Genomic DNA, 20,509 nt, shown 5'->3' with positions numbered 1-20,509 from the left:
AAGAAGACTAGCTCGAGTGAAATGGACAGACAGAATAAGAAATGAATCTGTACTAGAAAGAGTGGTTGAAGATGAGAAAAATAAATTGATTAGGCCACTGGCTAAGAAGAAACAACCTACTGAAAGAAGCACTGGAAGATATGGTGAACGGGAGAAAAGGTCGGGGCAGAAGAAGATATCTGATCATAGACAAGATTAAGATATATTGATCGTATGCGGAGACTAAGAAGAAGGTGGAAAATAGCAAAGATTGGAGAATGCTGGGTTCGTAGTGAAATACCTTCTCCTGAGCAGAACACTGTGAATGAATGCATGAATCTGTTTTTACTCACTTTTATTGGACCTACTAATATAAGTATATAGAGTGAACCGTAAGTAATATCATTAATTTCAGGAGGTTATTCTTTGAGATATTTCAAACAAAAGTTTAATACCAATTTTTCTCGTTTTTGCTTCCATTTCGAGACAAAAATTGTTTTATATTAAATATTTCATAGCGTGTTTTGGGAAAGCCATTGATTTAATTTCCAAAATGCTCAGTCAATTTAAGAGAACGGTGTATTATGATAATAAATGATTGAAAAAAGTTTTAGTTTTGTCCTTTAAATGTGTAAAAATTTGATCCGAACAAATGTAACTTCTCGTTCTGCAAAAGAATTTTACAATGTTACATCTATTCGAATTAAATTTCTTCACATTTATAGGAGAAAACTGAAATTCTTTCAGTCATTTATTATCATAACTAGCCGTACCCGTGCGCTCCGCTGCACCTGTTAGAAATAAATATAAAGTAATTACGTAATTAAAATAGGACGTTTGATCCAGGGAACATTCGTGTTTGTTAGAAGGATAAATCGTTTAATATGTCACTTAATTGAAATTGTATTTAAATAATTAAATTGCGATCATTTTGGTCCAGAGACCACTCATTTGGTGCAATGACAATTCCTTTAACATGTTTCTTATTTGTTATTACACGCAACTATAGTTTAATGAAGATTGACATAACATTTAGTTTTATTGTGTATACTTTATATTACTTGCTATATGGTTCCATTGAATTATGATAATAACTTAATTTTAACCCTTGTTTTCTACGTCTTCAGTAAATGGCGCTTGGCCCACTATGGTTCTGAAACGTTCAAATAACTTAAATAGTGATACAGCATAAACAGTGATATGTAATTATATTTCTTTCTTTCGAAAATGTAAGAATTCACGATCTCCTCTGTACCATTGCCACGGAATGAATAAATGTGTTTTTTCTTCCTACTAAAAAATTTTATATTTTGCACATGGGAATTACTGCAGGAATAACAACGCTACAATCTGAGGCGGCGGTGAAAACGTATTGTATTATTATTTTAAAAGTCTATCAGACCTACCAAATTTTGCGTAGACTAAAACTTATCGGAAATAATTTTTAAATAAACTTTTGTTATGTAACATTTTTTACAAAAAAAACAATAATAAGCGAGATATTTCGATTTAATTCAGGCCCCGTTAAATGAGGTATTTTGAATGCCATATAGCCTAAAATCTAAATTACAACGAACTTAACTTATATTTCAATTTTCATCGAAATCCGTTCAGCCATTATCGCGTGAAAAGGTAACAAACAGACAGACAGACATACAAACAAAAATTAAAAAAAACTGATTTTCGGTCTCAGGATGAATAATTATACATGTTAACACCAATTATTTTTGGAAAAGGGAAAATTACCAGAAAATTTTCGGCTACTTATTTATTATTATATTATATTATATTATATTATATTATATTATATTATATTATATTATATTATATTATATTATATTATATTATATTATATTATATTATATTATATAAAAAGTGCATTGATAACGGATGTACTCCGATAAGAAAGTTTTTAATTTGTTGTGGGGGCTCTTGAATCTCAGAAGCAACAACCTTTACAACAGCGCAACATAATCTGCTTGGCTCATTACCCAATTTTTTTTTTGCATTGCATTTATTGCATATATAGTCTATTTTATGTAATTTAACACGATTCAATTGAGCATAGTTAAAATTTGAATTATAAAATAATGGATTGCTAAGCTAACGTACTATTACTGCATACTAAATTAACACACTCCCGTTGTTCATTAATTCTCTGAGATTAAAATGAGTGTGTACATAAATATTATTTTAAGAAATATAGAAAACGAATGTACAAAAAGCCTATCAAATTTTCTGTGCATAGGAATAGTTTAATAGCTTTCGATTGTTGCTGTCCAAGACCCCTTTTTCGATTGTTGTTGCCCAAGGCCCCTTATAGACGAAGTCATATTTGTTATTTCATTGCACCGTCTTAGATGGCGTTGTTTTAATTTTAAAACTCATTTATCTCATTAAATATCAGTCCTATAAAAATTTTATAAAGAATAAAACTTATCGAAAATCATTTTTAAAGAAACTTTTGTTATGTAACATTTTTCACAAAAATCAATAATAAGCGAGATATTTCGATTTATTTAATTCAAGCCCCCTTATAACCCCCCTTTTAAATAAAGTATTTTGAATGCCATATAGCCTAAAATCTAAGTTACAACGAACTTAATTTATATTCCAATTTTCATATAAATCGGTTCAGCCATTAACGCGTGAAAAGGTAACAAACATACAGACAGACATACAAACAAAAATTTCAAAAATGTGATTTTCGGTTTCAGGGTGGTTAATTATATATGTTAGGACCAATTATTTTTGAAAAATCTAAAATTACCAGAAAAATTTCGGCTACAGATTTATTATTAGTATAGATACTCTGCTCCTTAGGCCTATAGATAGGATACCTGTTATACGTATTCATTCAAGTTGGAAGCTATGCGCAACTTGCACGGAACTTCTTCAGTAATTGAATTACGTACATTCAATTCACACAGTTACACTGTGACAATCTCATCTAAAGTTGCAAATTCAACTCATTTACGCTTGCTGTGCTTTTCCGTCTTCATCGTAAACAAACGACTTGTATCAAAACAGGTCGTACATAGCATAATTGTATTATTGTTCTTAGAAAATCTGTTGCATCGAAATGGCTTCAATTTTTTTTTTCTGCTGAGGTTGATTGTGATTGTGTAAGACCAGCAAACACGGAGTTAAGTAGCATAGTGTGGCTTATTGCATCGATTCGTAAATATTTGCGGCTCCCTGAGAACGGCCCCAGGATATCGATTGATCATTCAACAGCAGTCAGCCAGGGCGAGGCAAGGAACCCTCAAGGGTGTACAAACATGCACATGTGGAATGCGAGCGATGTGTGCAGTACTTATAAGTAGGCCTACTCGTTAATACCCCCTCCCAAATTGTAACAACACGTAAGGGAAAGGTCACGCACTGTTTTCTTGATATCTTTATTGTCTATTAAAAAGTAGGGCGTTGTGTTACCGCCATTTGGCACAGACGCGCTATTGTAAGTGCCCTCTGTACGCAGACCCTCGACTGTACTACCATCTAGAAACAAAATTATGAACTAACACCACACTGCAATAGCAGCCATATTGCAAACATTAAATATCCAACTTAAATGATGCTGTCATCTGTACGCAACCACACCAATTACATAGAAAACTTCGAAATCAAGTCTTGGCAGCACTTCCCCCAAACTGTTGCATAAAATTACTGGCAATATTAATGCCTTGTAAAGCTAACTTTTCTTTGGTATGTCAAAAGCTGGGGAGGTAAATATTGTGTGCATTTGAAGCATTCGTTAAATTGATCTAGCACTGATTAATGTTGTGTGTTTTAATCACACCAACTTATTGTCCACATGAGTATCAAGATATTTTAGCGGCGTTGCATCAACTGAGAGCTTATTTAGCGTCGGTAAAATTGATGATAGCGGGATCAGGCCGAGGATGTGGATACGTCTCTGATTGTGTAATGGTACGAAATAATTAACAGAATTTCACATAGAAATCTGACATGTTCATTTTCAGAAAATACACTTCAGATGCCAAAAACGTACATCTCTGCAATGAACAAAGTATTTTCTGTGGTGAAATATTAAATAAATATATATATATTTTATCAAATTTCACCTTAGAGAATACATCGTTCATTACAGAGGTGCATATTTGTAGCATTTTCTAAAAATAACATGCAAGGTTTTCAAAGTTTGCTCCTCAACTATATTCTATACTTGGCGAAAAGGTGCGAATTAAAAATATTTCGTGTAATAATTTTTTATCTTTAACTAATCTTAAAAACTCTCTGCTTGAACAGTTGAAGTTGATTGCAATTTGCAGTTCTGATTTAATTAGATGTGTCATACTCCTCTTTTAAGCATCTGTCCGCTTATTATTCATGAGAGAAAACACTCTGTGTATAAGCATTAGGCCTATTACCTGGTATGCTTGAACAAAATCTACCAGTTTTTCCATTAGCGTTGTTGGATTTTAAACTCGTGAGCACTGAAACTCATTTTTGGTAGAACTTCTGTAGAGATTGCACATTTTAATGCATCTCTGGAACAACAAAATTCATCATATGAATCATCTTCATTCATGAAAAAAAATATATGTTTGAAATAAAAATTTTACAACATGCAAAAATGAGGGGAAATGTTTGAAGAGAAGAAAAATTGTGGGAGGCTGCTAAAACATGGCCAAATAGTTACTATAGGGTTGGCAGCTTTACTACAAAATACGCTAATGTATCACGTCGGACTATATTAAACATAAAAAATTTCAGAGTACCTACCAATGTTTATATTGATACTTCCGGGATGAAACGTCTTAGAAGTACAGAGTGTATACAAATGATTCATCAGGTTTCGACATCGTATAGCTTAAAATTTATAATGTTCACCCATTTGTACTCATAGCCAATAGAAAGAGCATATTCTTAAATTAGGTATATCTCATTTAAGATTTCATTCTGACTCTTCAGTGACTCACAAGTGGCGGTTGGTAAAATGGTGACTGATAACAGAAAGCATTTTGAGTTTTGGAATATCAGAGTACTCAATCCATCATCACTGTGTAGCGGAGACAGTACAGAGGAGATCCACCAACCCACCAAAGCATTCTGCGGTGGTATCGACAGTTGAAAGACAAAGGGTGCTTGTGTAAAGGAAAAAGCTCAGGACGACCAGGTGTTTCAGCTGAAAAGGTGGAGAGAATCCGAGAGGCATTCCCTCGTAGCCCACAAAAATCAACACGTCGAGCAAGTCGCGAACTGGACATTCCTCACGCAACTGTGTGGAAGATTTGCTCAGGATGATTGGCACTCCTCAGGTGGCCTCCACGGTCTCCTGACTTCACAGTTTGTGATATATTTTTTTTCTTTGGGGGTACGTGAAAGAGAATGTTTACGTGCCACCTATACCGACAACATTGGCTAAACTCCGGAATCGCATCACTGCTGCGCTGAGGAACATCGACAATGACGTGCTCCAACGTGTATGGGTCGAACTGGACTACCGCATAGATGTGTGTCGGGTAACACGAGGAGGGCACAAAGAACATTTGTAATGATATGTACAGAACTTGAAAATGTGCTCTTTTGATTGGCTATTAGTACAAATGGATGGACATTATACATTTGAAGATAAACCCGATGAATCATTTGTATACACGCCGTATTATCAGTATGTTTATTAGAAGAAACCGTTGAATGTACTTCTTGCGGTCCGTGAGTAGTTACACAAGATACGAGCACTCACAAGCAAACATTCTTATGGGGACAAAAAAAAAAGTTAATTTTCTTCCACCATATTAATAATGTCAAAACAAATTTTGACCACTAGAGTGCAATTACGAGGACCGTCCTGAAAGTAAGTTTATCTGGAATCGTTTACAAAAAGAAAACACAATTTCATGAAGAGTTTTATTGGAACAACTACAGCAATTGTTGAGCTACTTTTTTAACATATTCCCCACCGGAATCGAGACATCCGATGTTGATCCCACGGTATGACATACCGTAGGATCAACAGAGAGATGCAGACAGCTGTCACACTGGTTCCGATCCCAGGCTGCAGGTTTCTACGACACACGGATACAAAAATTGATCCCATCGTCTAACAAATGTCTCAGTTCCGGTGGGGAATATGTTGGAAAATAGCTCAACAATTGCTGTATTTGTTTCAATAAATCTTTCCATGAAATTTTGTTTTGTTTCTGTAAACGGTCCCAGGTGAACTTATTTTTGGACGGCTCTCGTAATTGCGCTCGAGTGGCCAAAATGTGTATAAGCACTTGTTTTGGCATTATTAACATGGTGGAAGAAAAAATATTAACTTTTTTATCTATCCTCATGAGAATGTTTGCTTGTCAACAGGAGATTTTATGTAATATTCTTAGTTTTGATAGCACACGTTATTTAGCAGGCCTACTGGAGCTGTCTGTTGATATCTATTGTTGTGATAACGTGCAGCATTTCTCAAGGGTTCATTTATTTGCCTGTCGCACAGTATCGATAAGCAGAAAGGTTACCGAACTATCAAGTAGAACGTAACTTTTGTTGTATTATTAAACAATTTTTTTTATCTCTTACAATTTGTGTTGGTAGCTAGATATTCGTGTGCAAACTTTCAAAGGAGATTTACACCTGATGTTGTGGAAGATTCTCCTGTTAGAATTACATTTTATGGCAGACTTTCAACTAACTGACCATCAGATTCGTAGTCGTCCCCAACTCCCGTATCAGATGATTCGGAAGAATCAATGGCACAGTCCCCATGAATGATTATTAGCCTGTTCACTTCGAGGCCGATAATCCCCTTCCGCTTCAGGTACACTATCCGTTTTCCATTTCTTTTCATCGCACAATGTCCAAGCAATAACGACAAAGTGTAAACCAAATGTAAGCCTAACATTTGAAATCAGTTATTGCCTGGCATGTTAGATTTTCTAGTTAAGAGATAACCAGGTAGTCTCAGTTTTATAATCCACTGCATATAAAATATAGAATTAAATCATGATTTTGGCTTAGTTTTTTGTGGCATTACTATTATTTTTATTACCTGGAGTTCATTCAGTTTATTGTAGAACAATTTAATTCACTTGACTTTTGTAATAAGCTTCAGAAACTCTTTTAAAAGTGATTGATATCTCCGCTTTTCTGCCTATGTATACATGTTGTTGTTTATTGTTAGTAAAATAACATGTACAAAAATACAATCTTACTTCTTTCCTGAAGGAGTAAAAACTCGTGCTCAGGGAGATATCTGAATACAAAGATAAACACAAACAAAGATAATTATTTGACACAAACTGGGTCAAGAAAAAAAAATTACAGGAATAAATTAAATTTAAAAATACAATTTCAATTTTAACAATTTAAGTCATGCAAATACATGTACATATTAAATCAATATAATATTCCTTAAAAATTAAATTCCTAACGATGAAAGAGTAATTGAACAGAGAAAAACTCTCTCCTAACGCTATTTTTTTAAATTTCTGGTACTAAAATTTTCCAAATTTGGGTATTTATCAATTATTTTATTGTATAACCTTGGACCAAATAAGGTACCATGGCTCTTGTGAAACACTTTGGTTCCTCTAGTCGTATAAAATCGGATCTCTTAGTTCCATATTTATGATGATACAATTTGAATTTATTACGATTTTTATGTATGAAGATTAATAAGGCAATATAATAAATCTGTTTAATTTTCAAAACATTAAAATCAGTGAACAAAAGCTCGGATGAGTAATCAATTGGTTTATTAACGCATATTTTAATTATTCTTTTCTGAATAAGTAGGCCTATTAGTGGAGCGAGATTAGAAATGCATGCATGTCCCCACCCTAAAATTCCATACTGGAGAATGGATTGAAATAAAGCTAAATAAATGAGACGTAAAATATTAATTCGTAAATATGACCGATCGTAGTTGATCGTTGTATGAAACAGTAGTAATCACCAACATGTTCAGACCAAATTGGCTTGGTATTTTGTTTCCATTATAGGCTAGATTTATCCTGATGAAATCTTCTCCATGTTCATTACTTACATCACCAAAATTAAATATAAATACCTCGATGTGGAAAACACAAGAAGTAAAACTGCAAAGACATACGATAATCTAAATCGTGATGTGCTCTAAGCATGTTATGCACAATCTCAGCGTAGTTATCAGTTAGATAATTCCCTATAAACTCTATTGCCACAAAGATGAATGTGTCTCAAACTTCCACGTCATGGGAATTAAGTTTTGAGCTAAATATAGTATTGCATATCAGCTGTAGTGACTTTTGTCAATAGAAATACTTCTTTCAATTTACATCATTTTTCAGTGAAGCAAACTTCTCTACAGACACTTAATAGAATCATATCCATTACAAATTTCTTCGCTGTTTTAGCTTGAATGCAACGTAACTTTCTTATATTACGGTATTCTTGATCATAAACAACGTAAATTATTTTTTGTACCAGTGAATTATTCGTAATATTAGAAACGATACCTAAAGTATTAGAAAAACTGATAAGAAACAAACACTATTACGGAAGTAACATATCCCCACTACAGATCATGAAGGCCCACAGGTTAGTGGGAGGTTAAGGCTGCCATCTTTTCTAGATAATTGCCATTAGTTGCAGTAGGGATGACAACTAAAACGATTCAGATATTTTCTTCCTGTAATAAAATAATGAAATGGATGAAAAAAATTCTTGATGACAGAAAATGGTTTACCCATCAAAGAAGAAGATGAGCTGTTATTAATTATTTTCGTATTCGCGTTAAAATTGTTTTGTGCGAGTTCGTGCGTATTTGCTTGTTTTCCGCACAGAACCAATACGCGGTAAGTGTGAAATACCACATTCAGCATTCCCAACGTAACACACATAACAATTTCCCTCTTCTTACCGCTTAAGCGCGACATTCATTTTACTGCTTTAGGCTTTTAACATATTATTTTTAGAGACGTTTAACATAGTAATAATTATAAATTGGAAACTTACCACTGCAGTTTCACCTAAATTGCAATGTTAATTATTGTTTTTAAATATTTGCAAAAATTAAGTAAAGTCTACTACTCCACGAAACTTATTGCATTCCTGATACAAGTAACATTAAGGAAGCCGTGAAAAAATCAACGAGATTCCAGATGCCGATGTTATTACTGCAATATGTTATATAAATAATATTGTTAAAATATTAAAATGAAAAATAAATCATTACATAACCTTACCGTTTGTTTTAAGTTCGCATTTATAGACTGGGGGGAAAAAAGACAGACGTATATCACGGCCTGCTGGAGTATAGTAAACATAGAAAACATTTTACAGCAATAATGTTGAAGAAAGATATATATTTTTGTGTTCCGAAGTTGGCGTCATTAAACAGAAACCAAGATGGAGATTTCATTGCAACTAATTAGAAATTCGTCTTTCAGGTATGTAATAAACGATCTTCGCAGAAAATAATGTACGATACACGAGCGGTATGTTTGTTTTCATGTTCTCGGAAATTAAAAAAGCTCAACTACGTTTCGCTTTTTCAATCTTTTCCTCGAATATGAAAACGTCAACATACCGCTCTTGTAACGTATATTACTATTTCCTACAATGAGTCGGTTGCAATTTTGGTTGCATATAGGACCATACGGTGTACTCCAATATTTGCTTACAATACAATACTTAATGTCATTTTTATCAACATACTTGTGTGGTTAGGCTATACATATTTTCTACTCTAGACTTCTTGAAGAACAAATTTAATGCAGTAAAACTAAAATTGAGCCAGACTTGCAAATTGGAGTACTTACAACTGAACGATACTTCATAAACCTGACAGCTGCAATACAATATGCACCGTCTCATTGACAATCTCTTGTTAAGTCTAATAAACTGGTTTAATTTTGCTCACCATGCATGATATGACGTAATATAAATTCATAAATATGAATCTTTAGATTACATTCTAGAGCTTACTTACAAATGACTTTTAATGAACCCGGAGGTTCATTGCCGCCCTCACATAAGGCCGCCATCGGTTCCTGGCTACAAGTAAAATTCCAGTGTTTTCCGTAATAGTCAGTGGATCTTCTATTTTCTACAGCTACAACTAGAATAACTTAATATCACTATCAGATTATTATGGATATTTAATTCACTACATTACGCAAATATTTAATGAGTAGAACACATTTTCCGGTATGAATTAAGTAAAACATTTTAATATATCTGTCAAAATGAAGTTTGAGTTTCAAGAGGTCCGTAACACCCAAACGTTTGGGAACCTCTGCCCTCATTATGTACTCGTAAATTTCACTTATATTAGCCGACATTCTATGGATATGAATTATTATGTTTTCCAGCGATTACACTGAAAAAGTAGCAATGTTTAATTTATTGTCATAGTTACGTTCTTCACTAGACCTATATATTGCCTCTGACATAATATATATGCTATATTCATCACTTGTTATCATTCAGACCGACCATGGGTCAATAAAAATGGTTGAGGACATAAAAATGTTTGAGGACATAAAAATGTTTGGTTTTGTCATTTCCAGTTATTGTAATACTACGTCGCAGCTATCGACGTAGCTCAGTCGGCAGAGACGCATGCCTTCTGATCCGAAGATGCGATCGGGCGTGAGTTTGATTCTTGATTGGGCTGATTATCTGGTTGGGTTTCTTTCGAGGTCTTACCGAAAGTAAACTGAATGTCAGGTAATCTATGGAGAATCCTTGGCCTTATTTCACCAAATACCATCTCGCTATGATAAATTCCTTCAACCCTAAAATATAACCTATAGGCATCCAACAAGGAAAACTCAGTGCGCAGAAACCAGCGGGCGTGACTGTCTCGCACAGATGAAGTATGATCACAGTCTAGTATATACAGTCGCGAAGCTCAATACGTAGTAAATATGCAAACATTAGATAGTTGCTCACCAGTAGGATCGCTAATATCGCCTCATTACAGGCAATGCAAAATAGTACCGTCACAGTCTATTGTTTCTAGCACCCTCAAAACTCAAGCTTCGTGACTGTATATAGTAGACTGTGGTATGATCCCGTTTCCAGCATGCTCTCACGCCTACTGCAGGAGAGTAAGAAAGGTATAGCATGCGCGCCGCGAGAAGTCCGAACTGAGTTTTGTTTGTAGGATACCTATAGTAGTTGACACAGCGCCATCAAAATAACCGATTAAATACACTAAGACAAAATCATTAAGAGTAATAATTAAGACGAATCAAAGACTAATTAAGAATCAACATCAAAGTAAAGATGTATAGACGGTCTCTCTCTCTCTCTATCTCTCTCTCTCTCTCTCTCTCTCAAATTCATTTCTGACGTGTAAAGTCTATATTCAACCTACAAGGAGAGAAAAATTGCAACGTTTCGATAGTAACCTTTTCACTTACGATTAGCGAACGTAAGGCATATGCGCTATAACTTATTCTATACTAATTAATGACATATTGATGTAACTTATTAGTCACAATTTAACTAAACAGTTTGCACTGTGCACCTATATTGTTGTTCAACACGCATGAGGAATTATTCGCCGTCTGTCAAAAGAAATCCAATATAATATTGAAAGTTTTAAATAAATTTTGTACAGTTTTGTTTAGGCCTTACAAATAAAACAAGGCGAAGAATCAAAGGAACCCGTGTCAGATACTTGCATCTCAGTAGTCCCACAAAGGCCATTTTATTGTAGCTTTTAAAACAAACGATGTGCTTCAATTAAACTACTGCTACTCTTCGTAGCTTGGTTAGGTTTTTACTAGGCTGGACCGTACACTTAGGTATCCTTTAGCCGATTGTGCACCTGTATAAGTGATGACAGTCCAAGTTCGACAGGTGGCCTGGGTGGCATTCATGAATCCGATGCTGACAGGATGGCGATCCTGACTTAGCCCCTGATAGAACCAGGACCCGTTTCGCGGACGAGTAGCCTGATAAGCTCCAGAGACCCGGAGTCCCAAGCCTTTCCTGTCATCGTCGGCTGACAGATGGACCACCCTGCCTCAGCCTTGATAGAGCCAGGTCAAGCCAGGTCCCATCAGCTGACGACAGGATCCCTGAGTCCTTCCTGTGTCAGCATAGGAAACCACCAGCCTATTTTTACTATTGCAAATGATAGATAAAATGAGAGGAAAGTGGAGTGTGTTGGTGAAATGATAGTGGGAAATTCCATCACGACCTGGCCGAGTGGAACCAGGGCCGTCTGGATAGAAGACCAGCGCGCTATTCATTGTAGCAACCGCAGACGTAATAGAGTTAATCAAACAAGCCTTCATGGAGAAGCGTTATTCACATGTATGCAAACGACATATTGCTAGCAGCAGAAGAGAGAACTGATGTGCAGAATGCTTCAACACTAGTAAAATGGACGGATGACAATGAATTTGTCATCAATGGGAACAAAACCATACAAATGACTTCTCGGAAGGGAGTGGGGTGAAGCAGGAGAGGACATTACCACCCTCCATGACCAGCTGTTAGAAGCAGTCTATGCTTTCAAATCTCTATGCATCACACTGTAGGCGACAATTTCGTCATTCAGGATAATATACAAGAGAAAGCCACCGCTACAACAAAAGCCATATACGACATTAAACACATCGATCAACTGCAGCTCTAAACAGCATTGCACCTGTTCAATGCAAAGATTTGCCTATCTTGACTTAGGCTTATGCAATAGAAATCATCTGGAATAAACCGTCAGTAAATTACATGTAGGCAATGGAGAAAGTGAAAGCATTCTTTTAAAAGTCTGTCCTTGAGATGTGGAAAATAACTCCATTCATAGGCCTATTAGTGTGCGAGCTACTGAAACCCTTTTAATCGAAAACATCGGACTTGTATTCCAGGTACTATCTATTGAAAGCCCAACAAAGCTGCTAGAAAAGAGAAAGCAGAAAGAAGATTAGATATAATATTATATTATTCTACATTAGGCCTACGGACGCTATAATGTCTTCATCTTGACAAGTGATAAGTTACATAGTCCACGATTTCTACTAAAAACTATGAGTGAAGAAAATATGAACACTCGCCAGAAACAAACTATATTTGTGAACTGTGTAATAGTCTCTTGACCAATTTCTGTGCGTCAAAATAACTTTTTTGTACACCAACACTATAAACAATCTTTATTATTGCTCAAAATCGTTCGTAAATAGTTATTTATGAAATTAGTAGGGAAAAATACGGCACATTGTAACTCTCAAATGGCAAGGAGGGAGGCATTCGACAACGGTTGCTGAGAGCTATATATTGAAGATTCGTTACAGAGTAGGATCGAAGATTGAGAAAAAATTGTTTGTGCAATATCCTCTGGTTCCTCGACTACTGGAATAATGAATGTAACAAAAATACAAGATATACGAATATCACAGATTTATTACTTCTATTGAGTATATTCAGTAATTTCTATAATATATCGTGTCCTTGTATTTTCTGTATGTGTATTATTATTTTGGAATAATTAGTTGTGTTGATAGCATTGAATTGTTTGCGTTTATATGACGGCTTTACAGTACATATACCGAAAAATGAACTGAATGTTTTTTTTTTTCTTCGGTACTACGCATACTGGAAAGTTTAACTTACAAAACAAAACAAAAAAATAGTTATTGAAAGTGCTACTTCTCGTTTTGGTATGTTAACAATGGCATTTTATGGCAGGCGTGTAAAAAAATTGCCAAAACAACAAATTACTACATCATTAACCAGTTTGTATTTGTAACAATTCTACGCCGTAATATCAGTTATTAAAACAATCAATTTCTAAAAGAAAAGTAATATTTTATTAATAATGCAATATTACTTCTGAATATTGGGATTAATCTAAAAGCGACATGTAAAATTTAATCAACTGACTCGTTCTATATAAATGATAAAGTAAAACTACCCACCGAATTAAATATATAATTTAATCAGTTGACTCGTCCTGATAGAAATGTGAAGTAAACCTATCCCACCGAATTAAATATAAAATTTAATCAACTGACTCGTCCTGATAGAAATGTAAAGTAAAACTACCCACTGAATTAAATATAAAATTTACTCAACCGACCCGTCCTGATAGAAATGTAAAGTAAAACTACCCACTGAATTAAATATAAAATTTACTCAACCGACCCGTCCTGATAGAAATCATAAAGTAAAACTACACACCGAATTAAATATGACATTTAATCAACTGATTCGTCCTTATAGAAATGTAAAGTAAACCTACCCACCGATTGAAATATAAAATTTAATCAACTGGCCCGTCCTGATAGAAATGTGAAGTAAACCTACCCACCGAATTAAATATAAAATTTAATCAACTGGCTCATCCTGATAGAAATGTATTGAATTAAATATAAAATTTACTCAACTGACGTGTCCTGATAGAAATGTGAAGTAAACCTACCCACCGAATTAAATATAAAATTTAATCAACTGACTCGTCCTGATAGAAATGTGAAGTAAACCTACCCACCGAATTAAATGTAAAATTTAATCAACCGACTCGTCCTGATAGAAGTGTAAAGTAAAACTACCCACCGAATTAAATACAAAATTTAATCAACTGACTCGTCCTGATAGAAATGTAAAGTAAAACTACCCACCGAATTAAATATAAAATTTAATCAACTGACTCGTCCTGATAGAAATGTAAAGTAAAACTACCCACCGAATTAAATATAAAATTTAATCAACTGACGTGTCCTGATAGAAATATAAAGTAAAACTACCCACCGAATTAAATATAAAATTTAATCGACTGACTCGTCCTGATAGAAATGTGAAGTAAATCTACCCACCGAATTAAATATAAAATTTACTCAATCGACCCGTCCTGATAGAAATGTAAAGTAAAACTACCCACTGAATTAAATATAAAATTTACTCAACCGACCCGTTCTGATAGTAAAACTAGCCACCGAATTAAATATAAAATTTAATCAGCTGACTCGTCCTGATAGAAATGTAAAGTAAACCTACCCACCGATTGAAATATAAAATTTAATCAACTGACCCGTCCTGATATAAATGTGAAGTAAAACTACCCACTGAATTAAATATAAAATTTACTCAACTGACCTGTTCTGATAGAAATCATAAATTAAAACTACCCACCGAATTAAATATAAAATTTAATCAACTGACTCGTCCTGATAGAAACGTGAAGTAAACCTACCCACCGAATTAAATATAAAATTTAATCAACTGACTCGTCCTGATAGAAATGTAAAGTAAACCTACCCACAGAATTAAATATAAAATTTAATCAACTGACTCTTCCTGATAGAAATGTAAAGTAAAACTATCCACGGAATTAAATATAAAACTTAATCAACTGATTCGTCCTGATAGAAATGTAAAGTAAAACTACCCACCGAATTATATATAAAATTTAATCAACTGACCTCTTCCGATAGACATACCTTTGCGACTGTTTCTGAAACCTCGTTCTATTTCTTATTATCCAACCATTTAATAAATTTATCGTGGTTTACACAGCTTTCACGAGATGTTTTGGAAATGAAACCTAATCCTGTTCTCTATGCTTCTTCTAAACTGATTTAGTTAGTAAACTGATTTCCATATTTTTATATATTTAAGTTCCATTTACGTTTGTTGGTGTTCGTATCTCCTACATTATATTGGACTGATGTCTGTAAATTTATATGAACTGAATAGTCTCTATAATTGATTGTACGTTGACCTTTGCAATTAACGAATAGATCTACTGGGGGTATATTCACGTCTTTTTTACATTTTTCTGTTCAATGTGAGCCAATGTGAGCGCTTAGCTTTGTGGCAGTATAATGTAGTGATGGTCCTCAAATTTCTGTATATGGTACCATCACCATTTATTTACATTTACATTACTATCATTTTAACACTTCATTTGTATTTATCCTATTACATTTATATCCTCTTCCCTTATAGTTCCTCAACTTTAACCGTACTATCATCTCAGATTCTGTACTCATACCTCTTAAACTCTAAAACTAATCTACACTCTACTCTCTAATCTTTGTTCTAACATACGCATTTGTTTAATATCTCGTCGCACCTGATGTTCAGATGTTAAATATTTGCATTATTTCTTTAATAACACTGTGGGCCGTAATATTTCGTGATGGCAGTGCTAGCAAATGTAAGTATTAAATGCCTTAATTTATAGTAAAATCTCATTCTGAATGTTATAAGTAATTTTTTATAGAGAGAGTTGGATCAGACGGTAGCGTTTGAGACTCGCTTTCGGGAGTTCCCGGGTTCAAACCCCGTGGCCGACCAACCTGACTGGGGTTTTTCAACGTATCCCTCAGTCATAAAGGCAAGTGCCAGATTGGAAATTGGAAATTTACATGTCATGATTCGTCACCACCTCGATCACCCATATCATAAATATTAATCAAAATCTAAAATCAGTTACAAGAACGTAATCTATCAACAACAATAGCGAAAATAGCGTACTGGTATACCAACAGATCCTAAACACGCGATATGACCACAGATATTAAAGCGTGTATAAATAAACTTAACTGGAGGGCACTTTACTTTATTATGAGAATCTTGAGAAAGGCTAGCCCCAAATCGAGAGAAATAACATATCTAACGTTAGTGCGACCGTTAATGGAATACGGAACTACATGTTGGGATCCCTATAGAATATATCAGATACATTCCTTAGAAAGAATCCAGCATAGGGCAGCTAAATTTGTTAAAGGTAAAAGAGAAGATGGAAACGATACGATAAAAGAACTTAAATGGGAAACTCTGGAAAACAGACGTAGGAAAACTAGAATAACATCATTGTATAGAGCACATCTAGGTCAGAAAGCATGGGTAGACATAACGGCTCGGTTAGAAAAGCCAACGTACTATGTAGGAACGATCATGATTTTAAAATCAAATGTAGGAAACAGAAAACGGATGTAGATAAATTCTCATTTTTAAATAGAACTATAAATGATTGGAATGACCTACCTGCAGCGGTCTTTGAGGGCTGTCCTTCCTTAAGGAGATTCAAGAATAACTTGAAAAGTTGTGTATAAAGTGCAAATTAAAATTAAAGTGACATTTAACATTTACTTAATTTTTAAGGTGACATGTATTTATTTAGCCTGATGAGTTACTTCCTTTGTTTGAATTGCAAATTATTTAAAAATAGCGTGTAAGAGGGCCTTACACTAGAAATGTTTAGCTTAAATGTAGTTCTGTTTATAAGTATGCATAAGGGTGTAATTATTTGACTTATTTAAACTGTTGTATCAGTGAAGCGAGGTGAGTCAGTGAAGTTATGGTTTTACAGTGCAGTGAATAGTTCCTATCAGTGATAATTTATAGCGTCAATGAAGTGTGTTCTATAGTGTCAGTGAAATGTGTTATAGTGTGTCAGTGAAATGTGTCCTAAAGTGTCAGTGAAATGCGTCATAGTGCCACTACAGTGCGTGAGATGAGAGTAAAGTGAAAGATTATTGAAACGTATGTAGAGCCTATACATATGTAGGTTGTATTGTAAAATTAGGTTATTTTATGTTTTATTATTAATTGTAATTATTGTGTTAAATTGTGTTGTGTATTCTTATTGTATTGTGTATTGTATAATTGTATTGTGTATTGTAAATTTTATTGTGCATTGTTTATGATTTTATTGTGTATTGTTTATGATTTCATTGTGTATTGTTTATATTGTGTATACCACTGGCACCGGGTGCTTGCCCACTTGCGGTGTAAATAAATACATACATACAACAAAAAATTATTAATATACGCAGTCTTATTAAAATATCACAAGAGTTCTTATCAGTATGTTAATTTTATCAGTCAGACATAATAACAAAATTTTATCAGTATGATTATCACACGACACCATCATATCAAATTTTCCAGACGACGTTCAGTTTTGTTTCTCGTGAGAATGCGGGGCTAGGCCGTGACAAATCCTCTTGAGTATTAGCCACGCCAGTAGCAGGACAACACCGACACCAGTCAGCAGTACCATGATCACATCCAGAAGCAGGTACTGGTGCCAGGACATGTCGACGCTGGCCACTCGTAGCGGAGCTCCTCCGTGTCGAAGCACATATTCCGTCCAGAAGACGGCGCGCTCCAGAGGAGTCTCTGGTTGGTCCTTAAATAGGACCGACATCTTGCGCATGTTATGACGGTAGCTGTGGAAAGGGAAACCCACTTAAAACTCATATCATCTTTGATTTTATGAAACCTCATATGTGACAGTACAGAGCGTAACTTTTTCAGGAGGAAGGATAAAGTAATTAAATATCAATACGTAGGCCTAGAGAAGAATATTAGATAATTCGGTACAAAAGTTGGTGAATATGATGATACCATCGAGGATCAGTGTAGACCTATTGATGTTTAATTACATTTTTTCTTCCTCCTCAAAACTTAAGCTCTATACTGTCACATAGGAGGTTTATAAAATCAACGACGTTGTACTGTACCTAAACGAAGAATAACATATGACCCACTCTTGACATAGTGTTACAATTTAAAAACAGATATTGTATGCAGTCTTCGACGTAAAACTACGTCTTTGTATTCTGCACGGTAGGTAGCCAACCGCTCGGTAGCGATGTGCAAAAGTGTGTTTCACATTAATCGTTTATAATTTCCGAACAAATATAGATAGCAAGAATGGTAAATCACCATGTAGACAAAGGAGTCCCATCACCATAAACATCTGCGCGAAACCGGTCGGACCCTCAAGGCCGACAAAACGGGTGAGACAAAACATGCCTCTAAAATTACCTTCTATATATTTTTTTAAATATTAGTACACAAAGAAGGAGGTACATCTTCCGCTACTATAATAAAATGTTACTATATTTCAACATTTCTTCCCCCTCACAATCTATAAGACCTCTGGAATTAACTTCTTCCCTTACTATATATTTTACCAGTTTTGTGAAAAAAAGTGTCATATTTTTTTTATTTTCGTAAAGAGGTCATTTAATATTGCAGAATCACTATACATCAATAATTTTCTTACATACCTAAAAAGTCACTATGAAATAGACATACATTCATACCTGAATTATTATCCCGAGTTATCTCGTGCACCTTGATTCAAGCTCTGGTAGTTGTCCCACTTTGATTTTCTCCTGCACTATTTACCAACTTTGTTTTTTTGGATTAATTTATGAGGTACAATACCAGTGCTGTTATCAAGGCGTTAAATGTTGCTTGTCGTGTGATAGACTCGAAAGCAGGGTATTACGCTCAGTGGCACATTGCATTCCGGAGAGTAGTATCTGCTCTCCTATATGAGAGCGTTTTGGGAAGAATGGTGTAGCAGTCATTGAATATTTGTACCAGTACATCTGTTCTTGAGGTTTGTGAATAATGTTCTGCAGTATCACTATGCCCAAAAGTACACGTATTTCAGTCTGTAGTAGGCTGCCACGAATTATTTTCAGCATTCTGTGAACACTTATTAGCATGCCGAATCGTCTCCTCGAATATAATGTTGATGAGGTCATTATTAAAGAATAATTTTAAAAATTGAGAATTATCGTTATCAGAAACAATGTTAAAATTTCAGGGAATGGGAACCTCGGAGGTGCAGAAGAAATGGTGCCAGATGTCTTCTATTCAAACCACTGTCGAAAGGACGGGACATAAACTGATCTGATTTTGTTTGTTGGTCTATAACTTCGTCTTCTGATACCGATGTTTCATTCCTTAATCTTCTACAGGAATATATTTCTGATCGAAAGTTTCGGAATCACTAACTTGATCCATCTTTACACAAAACAGCACAAAAAACACTAAACACAAACAGAAACCGCCAAAACTAACTAGCATCTACTCACTACTGTGTGTGAATGCTATATGAGCATAGAATTCCACTCGCAAGGAAGAAGTACAAAAAACACCACCAGATATAGCAATATCACTAACTTCTGTAGCCATCTAGTCAGGAAAAGGTTAATGAAAGAAAGGAAACGTATATATTCGGGATATAATCCTTAGCAGCGAATATGAGACTCAAACGAGTTAACTCGGGTTAATAAATTTTGACACAAGTTAGCAACCCGAGTTAACTCGGGTTAATCGGGGAAGTGGTTAAAAATTGCCATGTTTAGTCTACACTATCTGTACATCACTAATGAATTTTAATCTTTTTGTAAATATGATACCGGTAGTTAATTTATACATTATGAAAATTTATGGAGTATTTTCTTCAGCCGGACAGGTCTTACGTGATAACTAAGAAGTATTTAAAATATTTTAATGTAATTTTGCGAAAATGTATAATAAATTATTTTTTCGTGTGAACAACATACAGTAAAAAAATTAGTGTGGAATGTAGGCTACATAAAGTAGTTTATTTAAAAATAAAATTGATCAAATTTTAAAATACCTTATCTACTCGGCTATTTCCCTATTTTTACTTCCAAATTTGGGGAAGAGTCTTATAGGCTTAAACATCATAATATCGCTTGGTTTGGGAGGGGATTAAACAGTATGCTATTTCATTCTTATGCCACATAATAGTGCTATTTATAATTTAAACAAATCTACTACAAAATATTGTATT

The 20,509-nt window shown here is 34.5% G+C and overlaps 1 protein-coding gene across 1 annotated transcript in view; it reads right to left on the bottom strand.

Moving 5' to 3' along the window:
* Positions 1-17,151: 17,151 nt before the first annotated feature.
* The window catches only part of LOC138699559 (UDP-glucosyltransferase 2-like), a 45,016-nt gene continuing 41,658 nt past the window's right edge, over positions 17,152-20,509 (bottom strand). The window contains exon 7 of the mRNA XM_069825546.1: positions 17,152-18,116. Coding sequence (XP_069681647.1) covers positions 17,843-18,116 — 274 coding nt within the window. The 3' untranslated portion in view covers positions 17,152-17,842. The remainder of the gene's footprint in view (positions 18,117-20,509) is intronic.

This window comes from Periplaneta americana, chromosome 5 (genome assembly GCF_040183065.1).
Source record: "Periplaneta americana isolate PAMFEO1 chromosome 5, P.americana_PAMFEO1_priV1, whole genome shotgun sequence".
NCBI lineage: Eukaryota > Metazoa > Arthropoda > Insecta > Blattodea > Blattidae > Periplaneta > Periplaneta americana.
This window is presented reverse-complemented; position numbering and strand designations above follow the sequence as displayed.